Source organism: Biomphalaria glabrata, chromosome 7, assembly GCF_947242115.1.
Source record: "Biomphalaria glabrata chromosome 7, xgBioGlab47.1, whole genome shotgun sequence".
In the NCBI taxonomy this organism is placed as follows: domain Eukaryota; kingdom Metazoa; phylum Mollusca; class Gastropoda; family Planorbidae; genus Biomphalaria; species Biomphalaria glabrata.
In genome coordinates this window covers 30,608,876-30,635,216 of record NC_074717.1, presented here as the reverse complement: position 1 = coordinate 30,635,216, position 26,341 = coordinate 30,608,876, and the positions used below count along the sequence as shown (strand labels likewise).

The window sequence follows — 26,341 nt, the reverse complement described above, 5'->3', positions numbered from 1 at the left end:
TTCATTTTATTTTGAACAAAATAATTAATTACTAATAATTAATTAACTAACTGATAAATGGTTTTAATTGATTCAAGTTTTGTTAGGTACAACGAATAACTGTACAAAGTTTAAACTTGATCCGAGAATGGGAAATGGGAGAACACTCATGTTCAAACTTTTTACCAGACAGACAGGCAGATTGAGTTGATATAAGCTTTGTAATAATAAGCAATACCAAAAAGATTTAGGATGCCCATGTTTACTGTTGACTACCAAACAGTAGCTCAGACTTAAGAAATGTTTCCACAGGTCAGCAGTAGCCAAAGAGGTTCTGGACGATCCATGCAAGTATTTTCAGAGTCTGTTCCCTTCACTTTTTATGGCTATTTATAGATCGCTCAAAGCATCCGATCGAATTGACCGAACCTGCTACAAGCCATTTTTCTGAAGCTAAACCTTTTCTGTTTGATCAGTTATTCAATCAAGATAGTAAGCTTGTATGTAACCAAAGTACTGACTTTACTTGAAGTAACTTGGAACTTTTGCTGAACTGATTGCTAGGTATTTTAAATGAACAGCAAGGCTGTGACATTGTCATAACACAAGACCTGTACATTTTATCCTAGTAATTTAAATAAACTAACGATTATATTCAGAGTAGGGAGCACTAATTACAAATATACTTTCAAAAATATACGAATGACATGCAAATAGGGCTCTGCACCACTATCATTTAAGGGAGTTTTACATTTTTACATTTAATCTATTAGTTTTGATTTCTTTTACACGCGTTTATATATAACTGCACTATATAACTTGATATATAACTGCACTATATAACTTTATATACATCATTAGAGACAGCAAACTTGACACAATATTTATACAGAAGTTTGTTTTGTTCTTGCATCGCTTCATACGAAGATACAGCAACCTTTTTAATGTGTTTTCTTTAGTAATATTCAGGTTAACCTCCATTTAGCTGAGTCAGGGCTTTTTGTCTTTTAATTAGAACAAAGTCATGTTTTTGTGAGTTTAAATTGTGTAGACAGCTTGTTCTGTCCTACTGATGAATATTTATACAAATTTTCTTTTAAATATTTATAATTTAAACTTCTAGTTTAGAACAAGACAATGTTTTCGATGTTTGTAGAACGAAATGAACGAATAAAAATCTGTTTTTATTATGGATTTTGTTTCCAGAGCTTTCAGTTATTCATAAATACCCGTTAATACTGTAAAAGTAAAGTTTCCCTTTCAGACCTTGCGATCTATGGGGCAGATGATATTAAGGCCCTCTGTTTCTGTGGCCCACGGGTAACGAGGGTGTCATGTGATCAGCACAACGACCAGCCGCATTTATTTGTCCCCAACGAACAACAGGTACAACAGCTGGTGGACTCAGAGGCGCTCTAAAGATTCTGAAATTAAAAATCCCAGTCTTCAAAAGGATTCGAACCTGGGACTCCTTGCTTCCGAATTTAAGCGCAAACCACTCAGCTACCGTGTCCCCTATTGATACCCATGCTAAAATCAATGTACATTATTTGTAGGATTATTTGTAGAATTATTAAGCATTTTAATCGAAGGAAAAGCTTGTCAATAAGTTTTGTCATATTTTCAGCCTGCTAGTATTCTATAGAAGCTGCATCATTACCTAAAAACTATATGTTGGTCCATTGATTTGCTATTGAAATCTTGCTCTGTGTCACATGTATTGTGTGTTACTAAATCTTGCTCTGTGTCACATGTATTGCGTGTTACTAAATCTAGTTCTGTGTCACATGTATTGCGTGTTACTAAATCTAGTTCTGTGTCACATGTATTGCGTGTTACTAAATCTAGTTCTGTGTCACATGTATTGTGTGTTACTAAATCTAGTTCTGTGTCACATGTATTGCGTGTTACTAAATCTAGTTCTGTGTCACTTGTATTGCGTGTTACTAAATCTTGTTCTGTGTCACATGTATTGTGTGTTACTAAATCTAGTTCTGTGTCACATGTATTGTGTGTTACTAAATCTAGTTCTGTATCACATGTATTGTGTGTTACTAAATCTAGTTCTGTGTCACATGTATTGCGTGTTACTAAATCTAGTTCTGTGTCACATGTATTGTGTGTTACTAAATTTAGTTCTGTGTGACATGTATTGTGTGTTACTAAATCTTGCTCTCTCCTGGCTATTTCGTTTTGTTCTTCACTTATAAGAGCCGTCAAAGCAAAATGTTTGTATTAAACACCAGGAAAAGAAGAAAAGAATGTGTACTATAACAAGTCCTCACCCTGGCTGGCAAAATGAAGAAACTCCTCAATACCATGAAGAGTCGAAATCTGAGCCGGTTGGGTCATTGAAAGACATGACTGACAATTAAAAGTCACCCTTCAAGGTCCAGTGGAGGGAGCACGAAAAAATGGTGGTCCAAAGAACAGCTGGCTGGACAATGTAAAAGAATGGACCAGCCTCTCTCTTGATATCCTGCTAAGAACAGCTGCTGACTGGGAAAAGTGGAGGGATTTGGTGACGCGAACTGTCACAGCACCACTACGATGAAAATCAAGGGACAGCTGATGAGATGATGTCATGTCCTTTGATGTGCTACTGATATGTCCCTCTCTATGTCACACGTATTTCGTTTTAATACATCTTGTTGCTGTGCTGGCCATTTCCTTTTGTTCTTCAGCGTCTAAGGAAACTGTTGCGTGTCAGATACCAGGACATGAAGACAACAAGTTTGTATTTTTTGTTACAAGTCCACACACTGGCTGTCATCCTTCCTGGTACAGTGGACGGAACATGAAGATAGGGTCATTCAAAAAAGTGAAGGGGTTTGCTTAGGCGAACTGTCGCAACACCCTCTACGTCACAGCACCCCTACCTCACCACACCCCTACGTCACAGCAACCCTACGTCACAGCACCCTCTACGTCACAGCAGCCCTTACGATGAAATTCAAGGAACAAATGAGAGGAGATGAGTGAAGGAAAGCGGCTTTTCGTTGTGGAGAACCAATCAAATTCATCAGTGTCACTAAGTTCAATGTCAAGGTCTAAAGGTCACCAGAATGGATAAAGTTACATTAACATTCCTTCCTGTAGAAATGAGGGGCTTGTTTAAACTCTACTGTCCAACTTGAACCTAGAATTTCAAAACCACATTTTGATGTATTTGTTTACCTGGAGAGTCAAGGCTATTAGAGGATCGCGGTGCACGTGTGACATTTACAATAAACAAAAAAAAACATGAGCGTGGACAAAATATTTCAGTGTAGGGAAGGGCTTAGAGGCTGATGTGTTTGGACTGTAGGGAAGGGCTTAGAGGCTGATGTGTTTGGACTGTAGGGAAGGGCTTAGAGGCTGATGTGTTTGGACTGTAGGGAAGGGCTTAGAGGCTGATGTGTTTGGACTGTAGGGAAGGGCTTAGAGGCTGATGTGTTTGGACTGTAGGGAAGGGCTTAGAGGCTGATGTGTTTGGACTGTAGGGAAGGGCTTAGAGGCTGATGTGTTTGGACTGTAGGGAAGGGCTTAGAGGCTGATGTGTTTGGACTGTAGGGAAGGGCTTAGAGGCTGATGTGTTTGGACTGTAGGGAAGGGCTTAGAGGCTGATGTGTTTGGACTGTAGGGAAGGGCTTAGAGGCTGATGTGTTTGGACTGTAGGGAAGGGCTTAGAGGCTGATGTGTTTGGACTGTAGGGAAGGGCTTAGAGGCTGATGTGTTTGGACTGTAGGGAAGGGCTTAGAGGCTGATGTGTTTGGACTGTAGGGAAGGGCTTAGAGGCTGATGTGTTTGGACTGTAGGGAAGGGCTTAGAGGCTGATGTGTTGTGACTGTAGGGAAGGGCTTAGAGGCTGATGTGTTGTGACTGTAGGGAAACAAAGCCAGACAAGTTTTTATGTTTTACTTTTTTTACAATCAGAGAATTCGAAACATTTAAAAAAATTCGCCATTAATTAATTTTAAAAGTTGTAGTACATACATCTGTGTGTTTGATGTCAATTAAGAAGCTTCCACTTGATGATCCAAAATGCTGAGAATCTCAACATGAAATTGAAAAGACATAAGAAGAAGATCGAAGAGTTGAAGTCTTTTGGTTTACATTCTATGCCCTCCATGATCCTCCATCTCTCTATTTCGTGATTAAAACTTATAAACTTTGGACAGTTTCGTTCATTTTTAAAGCTTCAAAAAATATCATTAGAAAATCGATCAATTAGTTTCGGTCCTTGAAACTGTTATATAGATCTATAGGAAATACAACTTAGCCCATGTAACTAATTTATTTGTATGGTCAGATTTATACTACCGATAAGATCGAAACTCAAGGTTGAGTTGTGCGTAGAATACATCTTAGAGATCAGGGCCCAATCAATCACACTTCCCTCCCCCTCGCCTGAAATCATGACACGGTCACAGCCAACAGTTGGGGAGGACATACCATCGTGGTAGGTGAAGGATAGATACATTCACCAAGCATTAACTTGAAGACTTTCTGTCAAACGAAATCACTGCGTCCATCTGTCATTCCATGACTGTGACGATTTCTAGTAATCATAAAAACTTCGATTCCTTAATCGATACCATCCCATCCTGAAACTGCGATGCTAAAATATATTTTAAGAATAAAAAAATATTTTAAAGATTATCTACGAATCGGGTCTGTAATTATCTAAGCCAGCCAGTTTTAAAGTTTTCCCAACAACGATTCATTGTATCGGGAAAGAGACTTATTTAACGTTAAGTAAATGAAATTAAATTTAGTATCGAGTGACATGTATCGGAGTCTTTTTAGAATCGAATCTATTCCAAATTTGAAAAAGTTAAGCCTAGCGCTTCTCGTCAGTATTGAAGAATAACTACTGACTCCACTGATTCTATAGGCGTCTTTTTGTTAAGTCATGAACCAGCAGTCTCTTGTTAGACTTTCCAGAATATTTCCTATGGAGATCTAATCACTGCAGCAACACGTCACAAGCTCTAATGGATCGGAATAGTTTCCTATGCTGCCAAAAGAACGAAGTGTAGCAGTCTAACCCTAACCCTAACCCTTTGGAAGATTCATTGGACTGGAAAGTGTTATCAAAATGTATTCTTTGGGCACATTACAAGATCCGGTCATACTCATCCTCATCCTTTTTTCGTTTGTGATTTTCTTCTGTGTTCCTCACGCTGCTGCAGATGTTCCTCTATGTAAGTAACATTTTCTGTTGTTGCGCTAGAGTCATACATTCAATCTATATATAGGTATAGAGAATTAAGTATTTTATTAACGAAATACAATTCACGCAGCGAAAATTCTGCTTTAATTATTGTGTATTTCTACTTTCAAAAACAGGAACCATTTTAAGTTCTTCAACTTTGTGTTAAAAACCTGAAATTTCTACAAGACAAAGAGTTATTGCTACTGTTTTCTTCTATATCTATTATCAATTAAACTCGTAAATAAGAAAAATACAAATTAATCTCTCCATCGTAAAAAAAAAATAATCTCTCCGTTGTCAATAATTAATCTTTCGATTAATCTCATGATTGTCAAAAAATTAATCCTTATGTTGTCAACATTATGTTTTTTAACAGCAAGACACTTACGATATACAGTTATGTTTTTTTGGTCTCTTTGTTTCATATTGCATGGCACAGTCCTTCATAAAAAGGTTCTTAAACTGTATTGTAAATTTATATAGGCCTATGAACTGTCCCAGACTCCCAGTTCTATGAAAAGGAGGATTATGATTACATTTAGCAATAAAAAGCAAAAATAATCTTCCTCTTTTACCTTTTGACAATTTATAAAAAAGCTATATTCTAAATTTGTGATACAATAGTTCGTCTGCGATAAATGACATTTTTCACACATCGTATTTAATACAATTTCTACCTGGGAATGTATAATTACCCTATCGAACTTTCTATCTATTCATCAACACAAGTCTTTATATCTTTACATCATTATAAAAGAACAAGTTGATTCATTTCACATAACTCGTGACATCATGTACTAACGTGACGCTATCAAATAGACATAAATGTTTCTAGTACTTAAGGGACTCTATTTGCTATCTAGATTATTTATCAGACTATTGTTCCAACACACTGGACATGGACATCTCCAAAGTCCAAGCAGGCCGATTGTTGCTGCATCGACCAAACCAGCCCTTGAGGGACACCAACTGCCAGATGATCGTCAAGGCGCCGGTCAACAAAAAGCTGACCTTTAAGTTCCACCACTTCAACGTCCATTCACCGCAGGGGTGCAACAACAACCACCTCCAGCTGTTTGATGACGAACAGTTCAGTGTTCCCCTCTCAGGTCAGTGTTCCCCTATCAGGTCAGTGCTCCCCTATTAGTTCAGTGTTCCCCTATCAGGTCAGTGTTCCCCTATCAGGTCAGTATTCCCCAATTAGGTTAGTAATCCCCTATTAGCTCAGTGTTCCCTATCAGACCAGTGTTCCCCTATCAGGTCAGTGATATCCTATCAGGTCAGTGGTCGGCTATTAGGTCAGTGGTCGGCTATTAGGTCAATGATCCCCTATCAGGTCAGTGTTCCCCAATTAGGTCAGTGATCACCTATCAACTCAGTGTTCTCCTATCAGGTCAGTGTTCCCCTATTAGGTCAGTGATCCTCTATCATCTCATTGTTCTCCTTTCAGGTCAGTGTTCTCCTATCAGGTCAGGGATCCCCTATCAACTCAGTGTTCTCCTATCAGGTCAGTGTTCTCCTTTCAGATCAGTGTTCTCCTATCAGGTCAGAGATCCCCTATCAACTCAGTGTTCTCCTATCAGGTCAGTGTTCTCCTGTCAGGTCAGTGTTCTCCTATCAGGTCAGTGTTCTCCTATCAGGTCAGTGTTCTCCTATCAGGTCAGGGATCCCCTATCAACTCAGTGTTCTCCTGTCAGGTCAGTGTTCCCCTATTAGGTCAGTGATCCTCTGTTGAGTCTGTGTATATCCTCTGTGATCACATTACAGACTTTTGTTTACTATGTGCTAGTTATGTGGAGTCCATACAAACATCTATGGGTTTTTAATGTTTTTTTAGTTTATAGTTTATAGTAATGATAATAATATTAATAAAATACAAACTTCTTGATGATGTTTTTAATATGTATATAATTATATCACTGTTACACACAATTTGTAAATAAATGACCTTTTCGAACAGAACAGACATACGTTACAGATTAAAAATTCCTAAAAAGAAAATTTGGCAAAATGAGATTTAAAGTCAGGGTTAGGGTTTATTTCCCCTTTCCGATCTCGTGATCCATGGAGCAGACAATGTCACGGTTCATCTGTGTCTATGATCCACGGTTGACGAGGTGTCGTGTGTCCAACACAACAAACTAAACTTGCTACTTTTTCTAAGGTCTAATTCATGTTAGGTACCCAATTATAGTGTGGGGTGGGGGAGGGGACACATACGTCAGAAGAAATCCCAGTCTTATCAGAGATTCGAACACGTCACAACTCGTTCAGAAGGCAGAGCTTTACTACTCATCCTTAAATATTATTATGAAACAATTTGATTTTCTTCAACTGTATACAATATGTTACAATGTTTTCAAGATTTTAGGAAGCAAATGTAAACACTGTTTCCACCTTGTAATGGACAAACAACAAAAGTATTTTTTATGCAACCATTTAACAATAATCTAAGATTTGAAATAATCAACAAATGATGAAAGCCTTGTGATTGAAGAGATAGACTCCTCTGGTAGTTCTGAATGAAATATACATCGCGCTAATTTGTCTCAACATGTTTCATCACATAGTTTTAGGAAGCTATCAATTTTGCTACAGGTCAGCTGTGTAACTCAGCCGGACCCAGCAAGGCGTACATCACGTCAACTGAGACAGCATCGATCAGATTGACCAAGGATCAGTTTCTGAACGATCAAGTGGACCTCGTATTTACAGCCTTTAATTTTGGTAAGTGGTCAAGATTTGAAGTATGGAATGGTTTCCTATATAAAACGTTTATTTCGAGTGCTGCCAGACAGGACTTTCCGACTGGACGACTTTATACTTTTGTTGATTCTGGGTAGATCAAAAGGCATCTTTTACTTTATTACATAGCCTCTATTCAAGTCACAACTTCATGGAGGAAGGAGGCTGGAACCTGGACATGGATCTCAAAAAACGATTTTCCTATGAATTTAAAACAGTTGCTGTATATCGCTGAGAAAAGAGTTACTAGCTCATTACTAGCTCATTACTAGCACATTACTAGCTCATTACTAGCACATTACTAGCTCATTACTAGCTCATTACTAGCTCATTACTAGCACATTACTAGCTCATTACTAGCACATTACTAGCTCATTACTAGCTCATTACTAGCTCATTACTAGCACATTACTAGCTCATTACTAGCACATTACTAGCTCATTACTAGCTCATTACTAGCTCATTACTAGCACATTACTAGCTCATTACTAGCACATTACTAGCACATTACTAGCTCATTACTAGCTCATTACTAGCACATTACTAGCTCATTACTAGCTCATTACTAGCACATTACTAGCTCATTACTAGCTCATTACTAGCTCATTACTAGCACATTACTAGCTCATTACTAGCTCATTACTAGCTCATTACTAGCACATTACTAGCTCATTACTAGCTCATTACTAGCACATTACTAGCTCATTACTAGCTCATTACTAGCTCATTACTAGCACATTACTAGCACATTACTAGCTCATTACTAGCACATTACTAGCTCATTACTAGCTCATTACTAGCTCATTACTAGCACATTACTAGCTCATTACTAGCACATTACTAGCTCATTACTAGCTCATTACTAGCTCATTACTAGCACATTACTAGCACATTACTAGCTCATTACTAGCACATTACTAGCTCATTACTAGCTCATTACTAGCTCATTACTAGCACATTACTAGCTCATTACTAGCACATTACTAGCTCATTACTAGCTCATTACTAGCTCATTACTAGCACATTACTAGCTCATTACTAGCACATTACTAGCACATTACTAGCTCATTACTAGCTCATTACTAGCACATTACTAGCTCATTACTAGCTCATTACTAGCACATTACTAGCTCATTACTAGCTCATTACTAGCTCATTACTAGCACATTACTAGCTCATTACTAGCTCATTACTAGCTCATTACTAGCACATTACTAGCTCATTACTAGCTCATTACTAGCACATTACTAGCTCATTACTAGCTCATTACTAGCTCATTACTAGCACATTACTAGCACATTACTAGCTCATTACTAGCACATTACTAGCTCATTACTAGCTCATTACTAGCTCATTACTAGCACATTACTAGCTCATTACTAGCTCATTACTAGCACATTACTAGCTCATTACTAGCTCATTACTAGCTCATTACTAGCACATTACTAGCACATTACTAGCTCATTACTAGCTCATTACTAGCACATTACTAGCTCATTACTAGCTCATTACTAGCTCATTACTAGCTCATTACTAGCTCATTGGACTCACTGGGAAGACTCGAGTTTTGCCGTTATCATTTTCCATATAAACAAAGAAATACATTTAAATTTGGCTATAAAACATGGCGTAGTCTGCCGTAGTGTAAACACCGATAACTAAGTTGTTTATTAAATTTAATGTTGCTTTCAGTTTATTAATAGATTATCTAAGCTTTGAATCTATTTGTACGTAAATCTAATCTAGATAACATCTAAATTAATTCTATTAGCTTCATGAGTTGAACATGGACATTGGACAGAGAATAGAACTAGAAATTCCATATCACATCCCTAGTTACATCCAGTATTCTAGGCTAGACTCACGTCTTTTAATAAAAACAAGTCTAGATCTAAATCACTGAACTAGAATTGAAATACTCTCAGTAGATGAATAAATGGGCGTAGCCAGGTTGTTTTAGGCTGGGGAGAGGATTGAGGCGGGGGTAAAAAAATATTCCTTCATCCATTAGTTATTAATAGCAAAGTAACCACTCTCACCAGGTTGATAAAGAAGGAATAGGCTTTAAAAACAAGCAAAATAAAATAAAAAAATCTTTAAAAAAAAACAACAGCTTGTCTAAAGGTGAAGAATTCCGCTCTTAAAAAGTATATCAATCAATAATGTACAAGTTATTTCCATTGTTCAATATAAAAAAATAAATTTAGTTACCAATAATAATTGACTAATTGGGTATTTTGTTGATTAATTCGTGTTTGGTTAGGTACACTAAATAATTGTTTAAGGTTTCAACATGATCGGAGAATGCGTGTGTGAGAAATAGCGTGTACAATGATTTAAGTGGACTTAACAAACAAATTAAGTCATATCTGTGAATACTGAAGGATTAGTTTCCCTTGTCTGTATCAAACATAATAATTATAAAGTACCAGTAATTAATGGACTAATCGGTTACTTTTTATTGATTCATGTCTTGTCTACGCCAATGAATAATTGTGCGAAGTTTCAATTTGATCCGAAATTAGACAGACAGACAGACAGACAGAGTGACTTGATATAAGCTTTGTAAAAAAAAAAGTTTTAATGTTTCATGTTAATCTTCTTCCTGCTCTGTGGAAACACACCTAGCACGCAACACAATTAGATCAACATATACTTTCTAATTCATGAAGCTATCATATTGAAACACTTTATTTTTTAAATGTACACAGCTCCTTGCACTGGAGGGACTTACGCCTGCAGGAACGACCACTGTATCGCCAGCGAGCTATACTGCAACGGGCTGGACAACTGCGGCGACGAGTCGGACATCTGCGTCCTCAGAGCCAAGACGGTCATCGCCATCATCATAGCTGTGGTCGTTGTAGCTGTGGTGTTGGCCATCATTCTGGGCGTATACTTATTTAGGCGCCAGAGGCGGATACGTCGCGAGAGAGTGTCGGGATGAGCGGGTACATTAGAAGCACAAGAAACCATCTAGGACTAAAAATAATCAACATTCTTCCTATACTATGTCAAACTCCAAATCCTTTTTTTTTTAAATACATATCTGTTTGTATTTATAGATACCTTTTTTTTCTTTTAAAATCATTCTAATGATTTTGTAAATATAGATTTATATTGGCCTATATTAAATATATATTGGTACCAAAATTACTATATCAGGAGGCCCGAACAAGACTCTGTCCCTCCCATAGAACAAAATCTATATGGAGAACTGCCTGATCTGGAAACCACTGCGCGGTTCATCTCAGATATAGGATTACTGATCTGGACCCTCGGACATGTCGAATGAGAACGAAGAAGAAGAAGGTCACAAAATAAGTGGCTAGTCCACTGGCCACACAGAGAAAACACAAGTTTTATAGTTACACATAGTTTATTGTTCAATTCTTTCAAATCTACCTTTGGCTTCTTTATCATTTTGACTCCAGTAAAAGTGCATCTTTCAACAAATAACGCTTTGAATGAAGAAGCCAATTTTAGAGTTAATGAGATTATGTAACAAATATCTACGCGCAGCGATTGGCTCTATGACATTGTCACGTGACAGCACATTAGCAGAAGTGAATTGAACCTTAGGATGGCGGTATGGAAACTTTCAACATCTAGACATGATATTAAAAGTAATGTTTGGGTTTAATGCAAGCATTGTTTACAAGACTGAACGTCGCGTCATGTGTCATACAGAAGTTACAGAACCCCTTGGTGTATGCTAAAATTAAATATGAGTTTAAATGCACTTTATGTTCAATGTGTTATGCACTAAGAGTGCTGTCTTAAATGTTTTAGGTGTTAAATGTCTTGTGTGTTCAAATTTCTTGTGCGTTAATGTGATACGTAATAATTATTGTGTGTGTTCAATATGTTCTGTGTAAACTGTGTGTGTTCAATATGTTCTGTGTAAACTGTGTTGGGCATTCGTGGTTGTCTGTTACATTTTTTAACAATTAGAATTTAAAAAAAAAGATTCACAAAAGGAAGTGGTGGCTGAGTGGTACAATACTTGGTTTCGAACCGGGACGTCCCGGCTTCGGCCACACTGGGATTTTAATTTCATGATTTTTGGGGCGCCCTTGAGTCCACCCGACTCTATTGGGCACCTGACATTAGTTTGGGAAAGTGAAGCGTTTTGTTTGTTGTGATTTGTGATGGCCACAAAACAATCTTGTTTACCGTCGGATATAGAAACAGATGACCTTTACATCATCTGCCCTTTAGATCGCAAGGTCTTCACTTTTTATACTACTTAAAATACTAAGACCTCGTGCTCGATTGAGAAGGTTATGGAAGTATGCAATATTTGACCTGACAATGCTGACCCAGTTGCGACATGCATATTTATTTTTTCACGACTAACACTGAGTGTCTTGCAGTATATTTCTGTGCTTATTAAAAACTGTTCCCATGGACGACACACAAGTAAAAAAAACAACGAAACAAAACGTGACTTTAAAAAACATGATCGTAAAAAGAAACAGAACGCAACGCAGTATTCAGGTCTTTAAATTATTTAATGATATAACAACAAGAAACATACTAACAGATACTTAAGCTGTGAATCACTACTTCTCAAGCACTACAAATAGATGAGGGTAGAGAATGATGTAAGATTTTATCTAAACATTGTAACTTAGTGGGACAACACCAATGACAAGATGGCTGACTAATTTTATTGCTATCTAAAATACAAAGAAAGGTTAAAAAAAAACAACGGCCAGGGACGGCCTTATGCCACCGCAACCAAAGCTTCTTAGAAATTAGCTTGACAACCTTTTGTTTCTTCATTGGCCATCAAAAGCCAAAAGTTTGTGCCACCACCAACGTCTAAAGAACGAATACTAAACACTGTCTTGATTATGAACACGAGTTCAAACTATCCAATTTATAAAATGTTCACAATATAGTCATTGCGAACTGCTTTCAAACTAAAACATGTTCTACTAATAAATGTATTTGGACACATTAGGAGTTTACACTATTTGCATAGTGGAATATTATTTAAAAATTTGACAAAATCTAACAGCGAAAAAACAACCTTATATATATTTAAAAACAACAGTTCAAAGTTCTACATTATAAAACAGAAGACACGAACACAAGAATATATCAAGTCTCTAAGGAATATTTTCATCTTGTTCAGTCGTAAGCTGGCCTCTGTTTCTTACTACTGAGTTGTAGCCTGGCCTCTGTTTCTTACTACTGAGTTGTAGCCTGGCCTCTGTTTCTTACTACTGAGTTGTAGCCTGGCCTCTGTTTCTTACTACTGAGTTGTAGCCTGGCCTCTGTTTCTTACTACTGAGTTGTAGCCTGGCCTCTGTTTCTTACTACTGAGTTGTAGCCTGGCCTCTGTTTCTTACTACTGAGTTGTAGCCTGGCCTCTGTTTCTTACTACTGAGTTGTAGCCTGAACTCGATTTGTTAAGTTTATAAGCTTTGGAAGCTTGTTCAGAAAAGATTAAAACGTCCGAGCTCAAGCCTCATGCAAGATGCAGGGAATGGCATTGGGAATCACAACGGTTGTCCGAATCAATCGACAGGGAGCCACTTGACCCAAAAACACACAATTTCAGCATATTGTATGTCAATATAAACTATAGCTTTAAATCCTTTGGAATGATCATGTTCATAGATAATAATTCTTAGTCCGAGACTACGGACATTCACAACCGTTATGCAAACAGGTGGCTAGCTTTAACGTGTTATGTGAAGTAGTAGAGACTATATGAACAGCTCTAGATTCTGTTATATAAAATAGCGATTAATATATCTTTAACTTTTTGAATAGTAAAATGTAAAAGTAAGTTTGAAATTTGAAGAAAATGTAAGCATGCAGCGAAACTGTTTTGATCCATTGTACATTTCAAAATTATTTATGTAAATGAATTCAAAAGGTTTTCACTGTCTGTCACAGAAACTCTGTATGGTACACCAATCAATACATATACCTTAGTGCTAGGCCACTTGCACATTACACGGTTTTCTCTGGAAGGAAAAAAAAACTTAAAAAAAAAAAAAGTACGGCTGAATATGTGAAAACGGGCTTCGGGGATTACGCGGTGAGATGTTACAGAACAGAGCTTTGAAAGTGCCGTGTCTTGCCGTAGACTCACTGACCAACCTGACTTGATGTACACTTGCACACTAAATGGTTATCTCATTGAACGGCCACCAATCACATGTCATTTGAACTAAAATAAATAAAAAGGTAGACCAGCTGGATACATTAGAACACAATTCCCTCCAATGTAGAGAGAGAGTAGTCCTTAAAGGACTGCAGGCACGACATGGCCTAAATTGTGCCGATGTGCCTAAAATCAAAATCAAATCAATCAACGCTACAAGGACACAAATGTCACAAACCATGGAATGTGCAAGGGACATCACCCTCTAAACTCTAAAATCTAAATGAAATAATTCTTAAGCTTGGCGTTTTCGAAAAAATGAAAATTACTATCAAAGATGAAATAGCATCAACATTACTATCAATAACGTTTTAATATCAATGAACTTGTATAGAACTTTGAAAGTAACAATATAAACTAAAAAAAAAAAAATAAAAACAAAAAAAAAACAAGAATAGCCAGATGAGAGAGAGAGAGACAGACAGAAATATACAGGTAGAAACATAAACACACACACACACAAAGAAAGATTCTGGGCACAAAAATTATTTTTCTTAACCAGAAAAACAACAAAACCAAAACATAAATATATAAATCATTAACACTATCACAGTCATGGAATGATCGGATACTTTTCTCAAACAGATAAAGCTGAAGTAGCTCTATACTAGTCTATACTATTCACTAGCATTCCGAGTCTATGTATATGAAGGTGATTGAGAATTGAAATCCCATATCGCTGTACGGACATTAATTGAAACACAATTCTCACTTACTTACAAAACAACAAAATCAACTAAAAAATTAACAACCAAATATGGCGACACTGTAAGAGACTTGCCAATAGAATAGCTTGCTTACATAAGATAACTTAATTGCATCCTATTTGTGCATACATCAATAAGCTAGACCAAATGTAATCCATCAAATACATCTCCACGTCACAGGAGGTTGGTTCATGTACCTGCAGCCATGGTGCCCCTATACTGGAACTAGCTGGAGCCTAAGAAACTCACTTTGTTTTGAAAGGGTTCTAAAATTGTATCCTTTGGTTTTTGAACATCGAGCAGTAGAGATCTAAAACCAAGTTATAAATGTTAGTCTTGTCGATAGAATCAATAATACACATTTTAAAACTGAGCACAAGAATTCTGCAAAGTATCACTCGAAATATTTTCTTTTTAACGTTTTATGATCATAGAACTATAAGACTACATTCTTTCTCTTGATGTCAAACAGTGCTACCCATGTATATCTATAAAAGATTCTGTGGTTGGGATACTTTAGAGACTTGATTGATAACAGCTTTGCTTTCTGATAAGTTTTATTTCATGTCCAACAATGACGTACTTCTGATACACGTTACAATCTCGTATTCAAAATGTTTCATCCAGTAGATCTACCTACTATACATAATATTTAGAATTTGTGTGTGTGTGTGTGTGTGTGAATCGTTGAAAGTTCACTAAAATCAGAACATCTTCAAATTGTTTTCCAAACACAATTGAATGTTTTCTAAGTTTAGGCTTCACTTCACTCTTTGAATCCTAGCACTACTCGTTCAAAGTGATTGATTTTGTGGGTGTTCAGGCCATATTCCTCCTTGAGTTCTTCAGATGGAAAGAATGCAGGAGTCTCGTGAGGGAGTATGGAGACCCCCAGGTGGTGCAACAGGGCAAGCCCCGGTATACACAGCACAGAGGAGAGGATTAGGAAGGCAGCAAGGACCTTACACCACCATGGCCAGGGAAGCATCACTGCAATAGCCTGAAAAAAAAAAGAACCATCACTCTATAACCTAACAAAATGATTTCCTTAAGGACCAACAATATTTTTTATAACATTATGATTTACTTCGACTTAATTAAACTAACAATCTTTTGCCTAGTGACATCTCATTCTAAAAAGCTTCAGGCTCTTGATAGAATAATAACAGTGGCTATTAGATTATTATATATGTCAGTGCATGACCCTTTGAAATAAGCTAGTAACAAATAAAACAATAAAAAAATATTCTTAAAACGGTTATATTATATTTATGTAGAATATATTCACACGTAGATGTGATCAGAGTCTTGTTTTGAATTGACCAGTTTAACTAGAGCTGTACAAAGAGGGTGCTTTAGGTGCACTCATTTGTAGGCTACTGACTTACAAATTACAATACTATTTCACCTTGTCAGCGTCCCAGGCCTCGTAATAAACTCCCTTGACCATGATCTCTATCACACTGGACAGTAAAATGATAATGACAGCTACAGGCATGACGTAACGCCAACAAATGAGCCAGAAGTAAGATGGACGTCGTCCTAACATCAACTCAATGTCGTCACTGATTCTGATGAGAAGGAACATTGACACACTTAATAGATGAGGCTTTTGTAAATACTAGATGGATGAGGCTTTTGTAAATACTAGATGGATGAGGCTTTGATAAATATTAGATGAGGCTTTTGTAAATACTTGATAGATGAGGCTTTTGTTAATACTAGATGGATGAGGCTTTTGTAAATACTAGATGGATGAGGCTTTTGTAAATACTAGATGGATGAGGCTTTGGTAAATATTAGATGAGGCTTTTGTAAATACTTGATAAATGAGGCTTTTGTAGATACTAGATGGATGAAGCTTTTGTAAATACTAGAGGGATGAGGCTTTTGTAAATACTAGATGGATGAGGCTTTTGTAAATACTAGATGGATGAGGCTTTGGTAAATATTAGATGAGGCTTTTGTAAATACTTGATAAATGAGGCTTTTGTAGATACTAGATGGATGAAGCTTTTGTAAATAAAGATGAGGTTTTTGTTGAGTACCTATTGAGGCCTCGAGGAACACTAGGGTTACGCGGAACACAGTTTGGGAACCATTGCCGTAGATGAAAGTCTACGTACTGTTTGAGGCCCTAGATGAAAGACTTTTGTACACGGTCTACTTACTGTTTGAGGTCCTAGATGAAAGACATTGCTACACGGTCTACTTACTGTTTGAGGCCATAGACGAAAGACACTGCTACACATTCGATAAAGCCAACAAGAAGTAAAGGTATGTTTGCACAGAAGGAATCAAACAATGCAAACACGTAAGGTCCAGTGGATGTGGCGAAACACATGGACAGCAGTAAACAAATCAAGCATACAGCCCCTGGAGAGGACAAAATTAGCGATGGAAACGTCTATATCAGTGAAGATATCCAACTCTTCTCTTAGTTTAAGAAGTGCCAATGTATTATTGTTGCAAAAATGAATTGATTTACTTTCTCTACCACTTCCAGAATCGAGTTTGGATAGTTGGCAGCAAACTTCATTGAACTATTGAACTAGATATAGCAATTTCATGCTTTTACCTTTCTCAATGCTCCCTGACCCTATCACTTGTCTGGATCAGTTGGGAAAGGGAGGGGGGGGGGAGAAGGAGGTATCTGTGTGAATGTTACAGTGATCGATTTTTAAATGAATAAAATAATTTTTTTCACTCAGGCTAAAGGTACGATTTCTTTCCCTTGTTCGATTCCAAACAAAATAATTAATTATCAATAGTTAATTAGCTAATTGGTTTATTTTTTTAAATCGATTCTTGTTTTGTCAGGTACAAGAAATAATTGTGCAAAATTTCAACTTGATATGACACTGTGTGTGGGAGAAATAACGTTTACAAACTTTTTACCGGACAAAGGGTTGAAAGTCGTTAAAGATAAACAAAATTCATTATAATCCCCATAATAGTGTTCGCTAAGGAATTTTTTTGGTGATGTGGTAGGTCTCCACTAGTACCCCCCTCAGGCAGACAACAAACATTTTCTTAGGGATGTTTAGGGCCTCGAAGGTGTCATATCTTTTTGGATTAAGTTTTTTTTTTATTTGTACAAATGAGCTAATCTTCATTCTCTGGCACTGCCAGGGTCGAGCTTCGTTAAAGCGAAAAAAAAAATTTATGTAGTCCTCTTAACAGGTCTGCAGCAGTACTTCTATTAAACAGGAGATACGGCCCAGCTGCACTACACTATGAATAAATTTAAAATGAAACTTTGCACCAAACTCTCTAAAATGACGATTGACAAGACAACATACCACAAACAAACTCCTTCCGTATCCGGGGAAGCAGCATCATATCGTTGAAGGAAGTGATAGCTCCTTCCAGCGTGCCGAACATGGAGTCCAGCCCCAAGGTTAAGAGCATTAAGAAAAACAATACCGCCCACAGGGGCGCCAGAGGGAATTGATTGATCGCCTCAGTGAATGCAATGAATGCTAGACCAGTTCCCGAGGCTGACTAGATAAGAAACAAAAAGAAAAGAACAAATATTGTTTGTTAATTGATCAAATAGAGTTATTTAAAATTCTCTCCCCTGATGTCTTTCTCTCCCCTTAATAGACAAACTATTCTTCTTTAGTTCTTGTCAATGTTCCGTAAAACTGTCAAACATGTCAATTTCTTATCTCAATGGCAAGACCTTTGAACTTTGAACTAAAGTCATTGTTATCCTGACTCTGGTAGGATTCAGAAAAGGAAATAAGAAAAACATTTCTGTATAGTGTCCTTGACAGTGGCAAAAAGTTTTCATGTCTGCAACGTTACCGTAAAAAAAAAAAATTTCTCAGGAAAGATGAAGTGTGTGACGTCATCAGCTCGCCCACTAAAATCACCATCTTGTCAACATAATACACATATTTGTTACATTATTTAGTGACCGTATATAGAGGTCTGTATTTCATTCAAAAAAGGTGGGAACAGAGGCGGAGTAAATGATTCTAAAACAGGTCATGAGAACAGCTATTTTGATAAAATTTCTTGTAATTTTCCTTGTAACTATGTGCTCTTTGTAAAATTTTGTAACATTTGCCGACAAAAAAAAAGAAACTAAATAAAAAAGGTTTTAAAAGAAAGGTTTAAAAAAAAAGGTTTTAAAAAAAGGTTTAGGCAGAGACAAATTCTCTTAGAAAACGTCTGTGACAAACAGAAAACAAAAATAAAGTCAACATGATGTCAACTTGAAGGCTTGAGTCAACTTGACGTCAACATCAAGTCAACATGACGTCAACATGTTATTTCAGAATTTAAAACATAGTACTTCTCAAACCTCTGAAATGATCTTTTGAAAGTCACAGGCTGGATGGCTGGAGTCTTCAGTCTGGTTGATGACATTGTGTTTTTTTAAACAGTCTTTAAACTGAAGAGTTGCTTTAAAACCTGATGATACATTAAAAGAAAACAGGCAAAATATTTTTTTTTAATTTAAAAACCATATATAAGGGAAAGAACCGCACACTTATATTTTTATATATTATTTATATAATTTAAAAAAAAATATAACAAAATTCATATATTAATTACTACTAAATAATTATCTAAATTGTTAATGTTATGATTGATTCGTGTATTGTCTTCAACAATTCATAATTATGTAAAGTTTCAACTTGATCCGCGAACGGGAAGTGGGAGACATAACGTGTACAAGATTTGCATCAGACAGACAGACAGAGTTGGTATAAGCTTTCCACAACAAAAAATTATAAAGACGCAAATGAAATGTACATTTATGCAAGAGACTCATTCAAACATTTCAAGTGAAGTTTGTGTTCTAAAGTTGAATTTGATTAAAAAATATCATGGTTAAAGGAACAAAAGTTTTTGTGGCTGCCAGTTGTATGTAATTGTTGTCTGCATCTACTCCCTAACGGTAAAAATAAAACAATAAAAAATAACGCTGGAGTTTGCTAGTTTATTGTTTATATATATATGTTATATTGTATTACAAACATTGTTAATGTCTATTTCTTTTTATAAGTTCAAGAGAGTTCTCTTACCTAGTATACTAAACACAACTATCGCTGTAAATATTGAGGTGAAGAAGTCGCATATAGTGACGATGAAAGTGTCCCTGAGGAAGTCACTTCTGACTGGGTTGTAGGAGGCAAGGGCGATAAGGCAGCCAAAACCAAGACCAAAGGAATAGAAGATCTGAGTGGCTGCATCCAGCCAGACCTCAGGGTCCAACACTCTGTGCCACTGTAGAGATAACAGTTAATCAAGTTTGTAATGTGTGACTCATATGTGTGAGTTAAATATATGTAAAATGTTCTAAAAATCTATTGGACTAGACATGGTCATTACATTATTTAAATATATGTAACATGTTCTAAAAATCTATTGGACTAGACATGGTCATTACATTATTTAAATATACGTAACATGTTCTAAAGATCTATTGGACTAGACATGGTCATTACATTATTTAAATATATGTAACATGTTCTAAATATCTATGGGACTAGACATGGTCATTACAAAGATTGCTCTATGACGTGAAGCTAAATGCTCATCTGTTGTATGTAACCTACACATCAGCTCAGAGGTGAACGGAAAGAAAATAATTCTACAAATGAATCGAAAATTTTTTTCCGATTTTGTAGAGAGGTTGCATTTCTACTTATGCCAATATAAAAAGGAAAAATACCATTTATAAAATAATATTCATTCACAACCAAAATAACTTCCTACACCTAACACACAGTCTCCACACCCTTTACAAATCACATAATATATATTTGATAATGCAATTTCAGAATGCTGCCTAGGGAGCAACACATATTTGGACTGTCGTCTCAATGGTCCCGAGTTCAAACCCTGCCGTCTACATTATTGAAGAAGCGCTTGAAATTGATGAAACAAGACAATGCACAGATCTGGGAGGTACAATGTGTGTTTAGGGAGGAAGGAACACGCTAGGAATGTAGCTTTTGACTCTGAGTTATTCCTTATTCGTAACTTGAGATGTCAATACATTAGTGAAAGAATAAAGTTTTGTTTCGTTACAAATAAATAAAAAACAATTGTTTATTTATATTGTATTACCTCTGGTGCAAACAATTGTCTTATTAGATTGTATTGCCTCTGGTACAAACAAATGTTTGTTTAGATTGTATTACCTCTGGTACAGACAAATGTTTGTTTAGATTGTATTACCTCTGGTACAAACAAATGTTTGTTTTTATTGTATTACTTCTGGTACAAACAAATGTTTGTTTAGATTGTATTACCTCTGGTACAAACAAATGTTTGTTTAGATTGTATTACCTCTGGTACAGACAAATGTTTGTTTAGATTGTATTACCTCTGGTACAAACAAATGTTTGTTTAGATTGTATTACCTCTGGTACAGACAAATGTTTGTTTAGATTGTATTACCTCTGGTACAAACAAATGTTTGTTTTTATTGTATTACTTCTGGTACAAACAAATGTTTGTTTAGATTGTATTACCTCTGGTACAAACAAATGTTTGTTTTTATTGTATTACTTCTGGTACAAACAAATGTTTGTTTCGATTGTATTACCTCTGGTACAAACAAATGTTTGTTTAGATTGTATTACCTCTGGTACAGACAAATGTTTGTTTAGATTGTATTACCTCTGGTACAAACAAATGTTTGTTTTTATTGTATTACTTCTGGTACAAACAAATGTTTGTTTCGATTGTATTACCTCTGGTACAAACAAATGTTTGTTTAGATTGTATTACCTCGGGTACAAACAAATGTTTGTTTAGATTGTATTACTTCTGGTACAAACAAATGTTTGCTTAGATTGTATTACCTCTGGTACAAACAAATGTTTGCTTAGATAGTATTACCTCGGGTACAAACAAATGTTTTGTTAGGTTGTATTACCTCAGGTACAAACAAATGTTTGTTTAGATTGTATTACCTCTGGTACAAACAAATGTTCTAATCCCTTGTCAAAACCTTCCAATGTGATGCCGCGGAAAAAGAAGATGACAAGGACAAAGTAAGGAAACGTGGCTGTCACATACACAACCTGTGGAGATGTTAAACACATTATGTCATTAGTTCCTGTGGAAATGTCAAACACATTATGTCATTGGTTCCTGTGGAAATGTCATACAAATTATGTCATTGGTTCCTGTTGAAATGTCAAACAAATTATGTCATTGGTTCCTGTTGAAATGTCAAACAAATTATGTCATTTGGTTCCTGTTGAAATGTCAAACAAATTATGTCATTGGTTCCTGTGGAAATGTCAAAAAATTATGTCATTGGTTCCTGTTGAAATGTCAAACAAATTATGTCATTGGTTCCTGTTGAAATGTCAAACAAATTATGTCATTGGTTCCTGTTGAAATGTCAAACAAATTATGTCATTGGTTCCTGTTGAAATGTCAAACAAATTATGTCATTGGTTCCTGTGGAAATGTCAAACAAATTATGCCATTGGTTCCTGTTAAAATGTCAAACAAATTATGCCATTGGTTCCTGTTGAAATGTCAAACAAATTATGTCATTGGTTCCTGTTGAAATGTCAAACAAATTATGTCATTTGGTTCCTGTTGAAATGTCAAACAAATTATGTCATTGGTTCCTGTGGAAATGTCAAAAAATTATGTCATTGGTTCCTGTTGAAATGTCAAACAAATTATGTCATTGGTTCCTGTTGAAATGTCAAACAAATTATGTCATTGGTTCCTGTTGAAATGTCAAACAAATTATGTCATTGGTTCCTGTTGAAATGTCAAACAAATTATGTCATTGGTTCCTGTGGAAATGTCAAACAAATTATGCCATTGGTTCCTGTTAAAATGTCAAACAAATTATGCCATTGGTTCCTGTTGAAATGTCAAACAAATTATGTCATTGTTTCATGTTGAAATGTCAAACAAATTATGTCATTTGTTCCTGTTGAAATGAAATAGAGCCTCATGTTATCATTGGTCTTGACAAGTGTAAAGTAGGAAACCTGTTTGATTTGTGCTATCATTTTTTCTAGATTGGAGTAATTTTATGTGTATCACGTGATGATATGGAAGAAAGCACATTCCTTATAAAACTACTGGGATTTACTTTCAAGGCTAAGTACTATCTAGATCATAATTTGATTGATGTGTTAAAAATCGGATCTAATTATTTATTAAGGTGATGTTATACTTCGTATGTAAGTCTAGAATGTATTTTAATGTATAATATTTTATTTACTATGTGTAGGTCTTTAGTAACAAAGAATTGGACACATTTGAAATCAGCCAATGGCGTAGCTTGGGTGGGGGATCAAAATTCTAAATTTCCCCCCGGGCCCACACTTAAAGTGGACCCCCTAATGAATGTTCTAAATGCTTTTTTACATTAAGTATAACGCCACTGCCATGTAATCTTGCTATTTACGTAGCACGAGTAGGGTCAGGAAGAGAAACTACAGTGTGAGAACACTTTCAGATCTTTGTCACGTCCTCAAGTCTTCCTTTGACAAAGTTAAATACACAGAGGTCATTGTAAGAGAAGTACAGAGAGAGAGAGAGAGAGAGAGAGAGAGAAAGAGAGAGACAGAGAGAGAGAGAGAGAGAGAGAGAGATCCAGTAAGGGACTAACACAGCAACTAATAATTGTCTACACTAAAATGCTTAAGTTACCTTTCCTGTTGATTTAATACCCTTAATTATGCATAGAAAGACCACTGTCCAGGCAATGACCAGTCCCAGAGCTATCTTCCAGTTAAATACTGGAGTGGACTCTATCGATGGTGCCGTGTTGAGTGTTTCCCTGTACCAGAAGTAGCTTGGCGGACTGCTTTTCTTGCAAGATGAAAGGACAAAAATGTTAGTTCTCAAACTGTGAAGACCATACCCCGAATAGTACATGCACAGAAATAGAAATGTTGTTATCTAAGGCTGACGTAATATAAAACCACTAGATTTAATTTAAGGCTGACGTAATATAAAACCACTAGAATTAATTTAAGGCTGACTTAATCTAAGACCAATAGAATTAGTTTAAGGTTAACATAATCTAAGACTAATGGAATTAATGTAAGGCTGACTTAATCTAAGACCGCTGGAATTAATCCAAGACTAACATAATCTAAAACCGCTGGAATTAATTTAAGACTAACATAATCTAAGACCGCTGGAATTAATCCAAGACTAACATAATCTAAGACCCCTGAAATTAATTTAAGACTAACATAATCTAAGACCGCTGGAATTAATCTAAGACTAACATAATCTAAGACCGCTGGAATTCATTGAAGGATGACGTAATCTAAGGATGGTGAAATGAATTTAAAGATGACGTAATCTAAGACAGATCCGCTACCAATCCAAGCTTGACTCTGTACATAAGCCGGTACATTTTTTGTTTCTATTTTCTATTATAAGATTTGATAATAATAAATGAATTGAAACATTCGTTTCAAGTATCAGATGACTAAAATGTTCATTCCTTAGAAGTAATTGTTCTCTGGAACAATAGAATCTTCGAAGCATCAAAACTTTTTTAGCCTCGTCAAATGCAGATTAAGCCTTAAGGCTAAAGTACCCATTAAACTTTGGAGTCTAGGTTTAAAAGACTTAGAATCTCTAAAGCATCAAAAAGAAACCAAAGTCTCAACGGCCCTAGCTGTACCAGGAAGCTGACTCACCCTGCACTCTTCTTCTAGAATGTAAGTGTCGTTTTCACCAAAGTGATGTGGGCAAGTTGCCCAGGGGAGAGGACTCTGAAAACTCTGTCAGCAAAGAAAATAAAAAAGAAAATGTACAATGTAATATACAATTACTGTTCTTTGATTGATCAATACATGTACAACATTAATACAAAGATACGCGAGGTTGCTAAATACACGCACGTGATTTATAAATTCATGTATATAAATAATACATCCTTGTGCAAGTCGATTTATTCATGTGACATTAGCCAGAGCCACGATTACTTTGGGATCAAAGGGGAAAGTAGAGCATTGCGTAGTTGAGAAATTTGTAATTCCCCAAAATTAAACTTATATTCGGAGAATAAGAGCTTCCATTGATTTTTATTTATTAGTCGCACAAGTGTATATGTTTTAATTGCATATTGACGAGTGTCCCAAAATAAAAGATAGTGTTTTGACATTTTATTACGTACAGATTTACTTACAGTCGATTTATAGTCTACTTTGTTCTCGATATACCTTTTGAAAGAATATTTAACGTTTTAGAGATGCATCACACCTTTATTGCATTGAAAAGCCCTTGTTCCTGGCTTTTCGGGATTATTGACAGTGATACTCAAGCTACGGTCTGCTGGCCATATCAAGCCCATGAGGCATTGCTATCTGACTCCTCGAAATTTCTGTCCACAAAATGAATTCCTCTGGACTTGATTCTTTTTTAATCTATTAGGATGCGGCCCTTGACACCCAGGCTGAAAAGGTTATCACGTGTTATGAGAATGAGTCTTATTGCTACCAAATGTGACCTTTTAAATTTCGTCTTGCGTTGCCTTGAATGACAAATGCCGCCATTTAATACATCGCATATAATTTCAAATGAAAATTATAATTTATCATCATCTGTCCCTTGAGTTTCATCGTAGGGGTGCTGTGACAGTTTGTAGGGGTGCTGTGACAGTTTGTAGGGGTGCTGTGACAGTTTGTAGGGGTGCTGTGACAGTTTGTAAGGGTGCTGTGACAGTTTGTAGGGGTGCTGTGACAGTTGGCAAAACCAAATCCCATTATTTTTCCTGGTCATAAGCTGTTTTTAGTAGGATATTAGGAGATAGGGGCGGTCTATTTTTTATCCAATCAGATTTTTTTTGGACGACCCTATCTTTGTACTTAATAAACTAATGTCAGGTACCCAAACAGAGCTGGGTGAACTATAAAATCTTCACCAGGATTTGAACCCGAGGCCCACGGGTGTGAAGCCAAGCGCTTTACCACTCAACTACCATTCTTAATGTTAGCATTGAAACAAAAAAAGGTGACTTGACTGACTACTAAGTACACACTCACCCACCATTCTTAATGTTAGCATTGAAACACAAAAAGGTGACTTGACTGACTACTAAGTCCCCACTCACCTGGACAAGGTAGACGAAACACCAGCTCATGATAGTGTTGTAGTACAAGGACAGGTAGAAGGAGACGATGGAGGAACAGATACCAACACCTACTAAATATGGTGACACCTGGTAATAAACATGGAGTAGATCAAGTGAGTGAGGTGCAACTAACTGCCACCAAACTTGTGAGGTCCAGTGTGTGTGTTTTGTATAGAGACAATCAAGTGTTTACTTTTATCTGATGACCCAATAGCCAGTGATCAATGTTTAGGGAAAGCAATACTAGAATCCTAGTATCTACTATAATTTGAGAACTCTTCAGTAGAAACAGGAGAAGATTGAGCACACACCCATTATAAGAGCGACAGATTTTCAAAGCTGACTACAATGTATAAAATATTGGATGGAAATCTGGCCCTGTTGAATATAACCCAATGTATTCATTGCTTGTGTCAGAAATTAGAAAAATCAAT

The 26,341-nt window shown here is 36.2% G+C and overlaps 3 protein-coding genes across 5 annotated transcripts in view; 2 read left to right on the top strand and 1 right to left on the bottom strand.

Moving 5' to 3' along the window:
• Positions 1-1,171, top strand: part of LOC106072425 (uncharacterized) — a 51,661-nt gene extending 50,490 nt beyond the window's left edge. For both annotated transcript variants that reach the window (XM_056036005.1, XM_056036004.1), the window contains exon 24: positions 292-1,171. In XM_056036005.1, coding sequence (XP_055891980.1) covers positions 292-430 — 139 coding nt within the window. In that variant the 3' untranslated portion in view covers positions 431-1,171. The remainder of the gene's footprint in view (positions 1-291) is intronic.
• A 3,663-nt stretch (positions 1,172-4,834) lies between these two features.
• On the top strand, positions 4,835-11,636 carry LOC106072426 (neuropilin and tolloid-like protein 1). Its single transcript, XM_013232799.2, has 4 exons — positions 4,835-5,165; positions 6,040-6,285; positions 7,775-7,903; positions 10,633-11,636. Exons 1-4 carry the CDS (start codon positions 5,060-5,062, stop codon positions 10,866-10,868), a joined length of 717 nt encoding a protein of 238 aa, XP_013088253.2. The 5' UTR covers positions 4,835-5,059; the 3' UTR covers positions 10,869-11,636.
• A 780-nt stretch (positions 11,637-12,416) lies between these two features.
• The window catches only part of LOC106072424 (sodium- and chloride-dependent transporter XTRP3-like), a 58,303-nt gene continuing 44,378 nt past the window's right edge, over positions 12,417-26,341 (bottom strand). For both annotated transcript variants that reach the window (XM_056036438.1, XM_056036440.1), the window contains exons 5-14: positions 25,887-25,994; positions 24,472-24,555; positions 23,465-23,626; positions 21,751-21,861; positions 19,852-20,053; positions 19,125-19,234; positions 18,115-18,316; positions 17,029-17,188; positions 16,221-16,383; positions 12,417-15,812 (exon numbers count right to left, since the gene is read on the bottom strand). In XM_056036438.1, the coding sequence (XP_055892413.1) occupies positions 15,579-15,812; positions 16,221-16,383; positions 17,029-17,188; positions 18,115-18,316; positions 19,125-19,234; positions 19,852-20,053; positions 21,751-21,861; positions 23,465-23,626; positions 24,472-24,555; positions 25,887-25,994 (1,536 nt within the window). In that variant the 3' untranslated portion in view covers positions 12,417-15,578. The remainder of the gene's footprint in view (positions 15,813-16,220; positions 16,384-17,028; positions 17,189-18,114; positions 18,317-19,124; positions 19,235-19,851; positions 20,054-21,750; positions 21,862-23,464; positions 23,627-24,471; positions 24,556-25,886; positions 25,995-26,341) is intronic.

Excerpts from the sequence above, each read along its gene's own strand:
- LOC106072426 (XM_013232799.2), top strand. The coding sequence starts at position 5,060 with ATGTATTCTTTGGGCACATTACAAGATCCGGTCATACTCATCCTCATC. Across the intron at positions 5,166-6,039 it reads TGCTGCAGATGTTCCTCTAT|ATTATTTATCAGACTATTGT; the intron begins GTAAGTAACATT and ends TTTGCTATCTAG. Across the intron at positions 7,904-10,632 it reads ATTTACAGCCTTTAATTTTG|CTCCTTGCACTGGAGGGACT; the intron begins GTAAGTGGTCAA and ends AAATGTACACAG.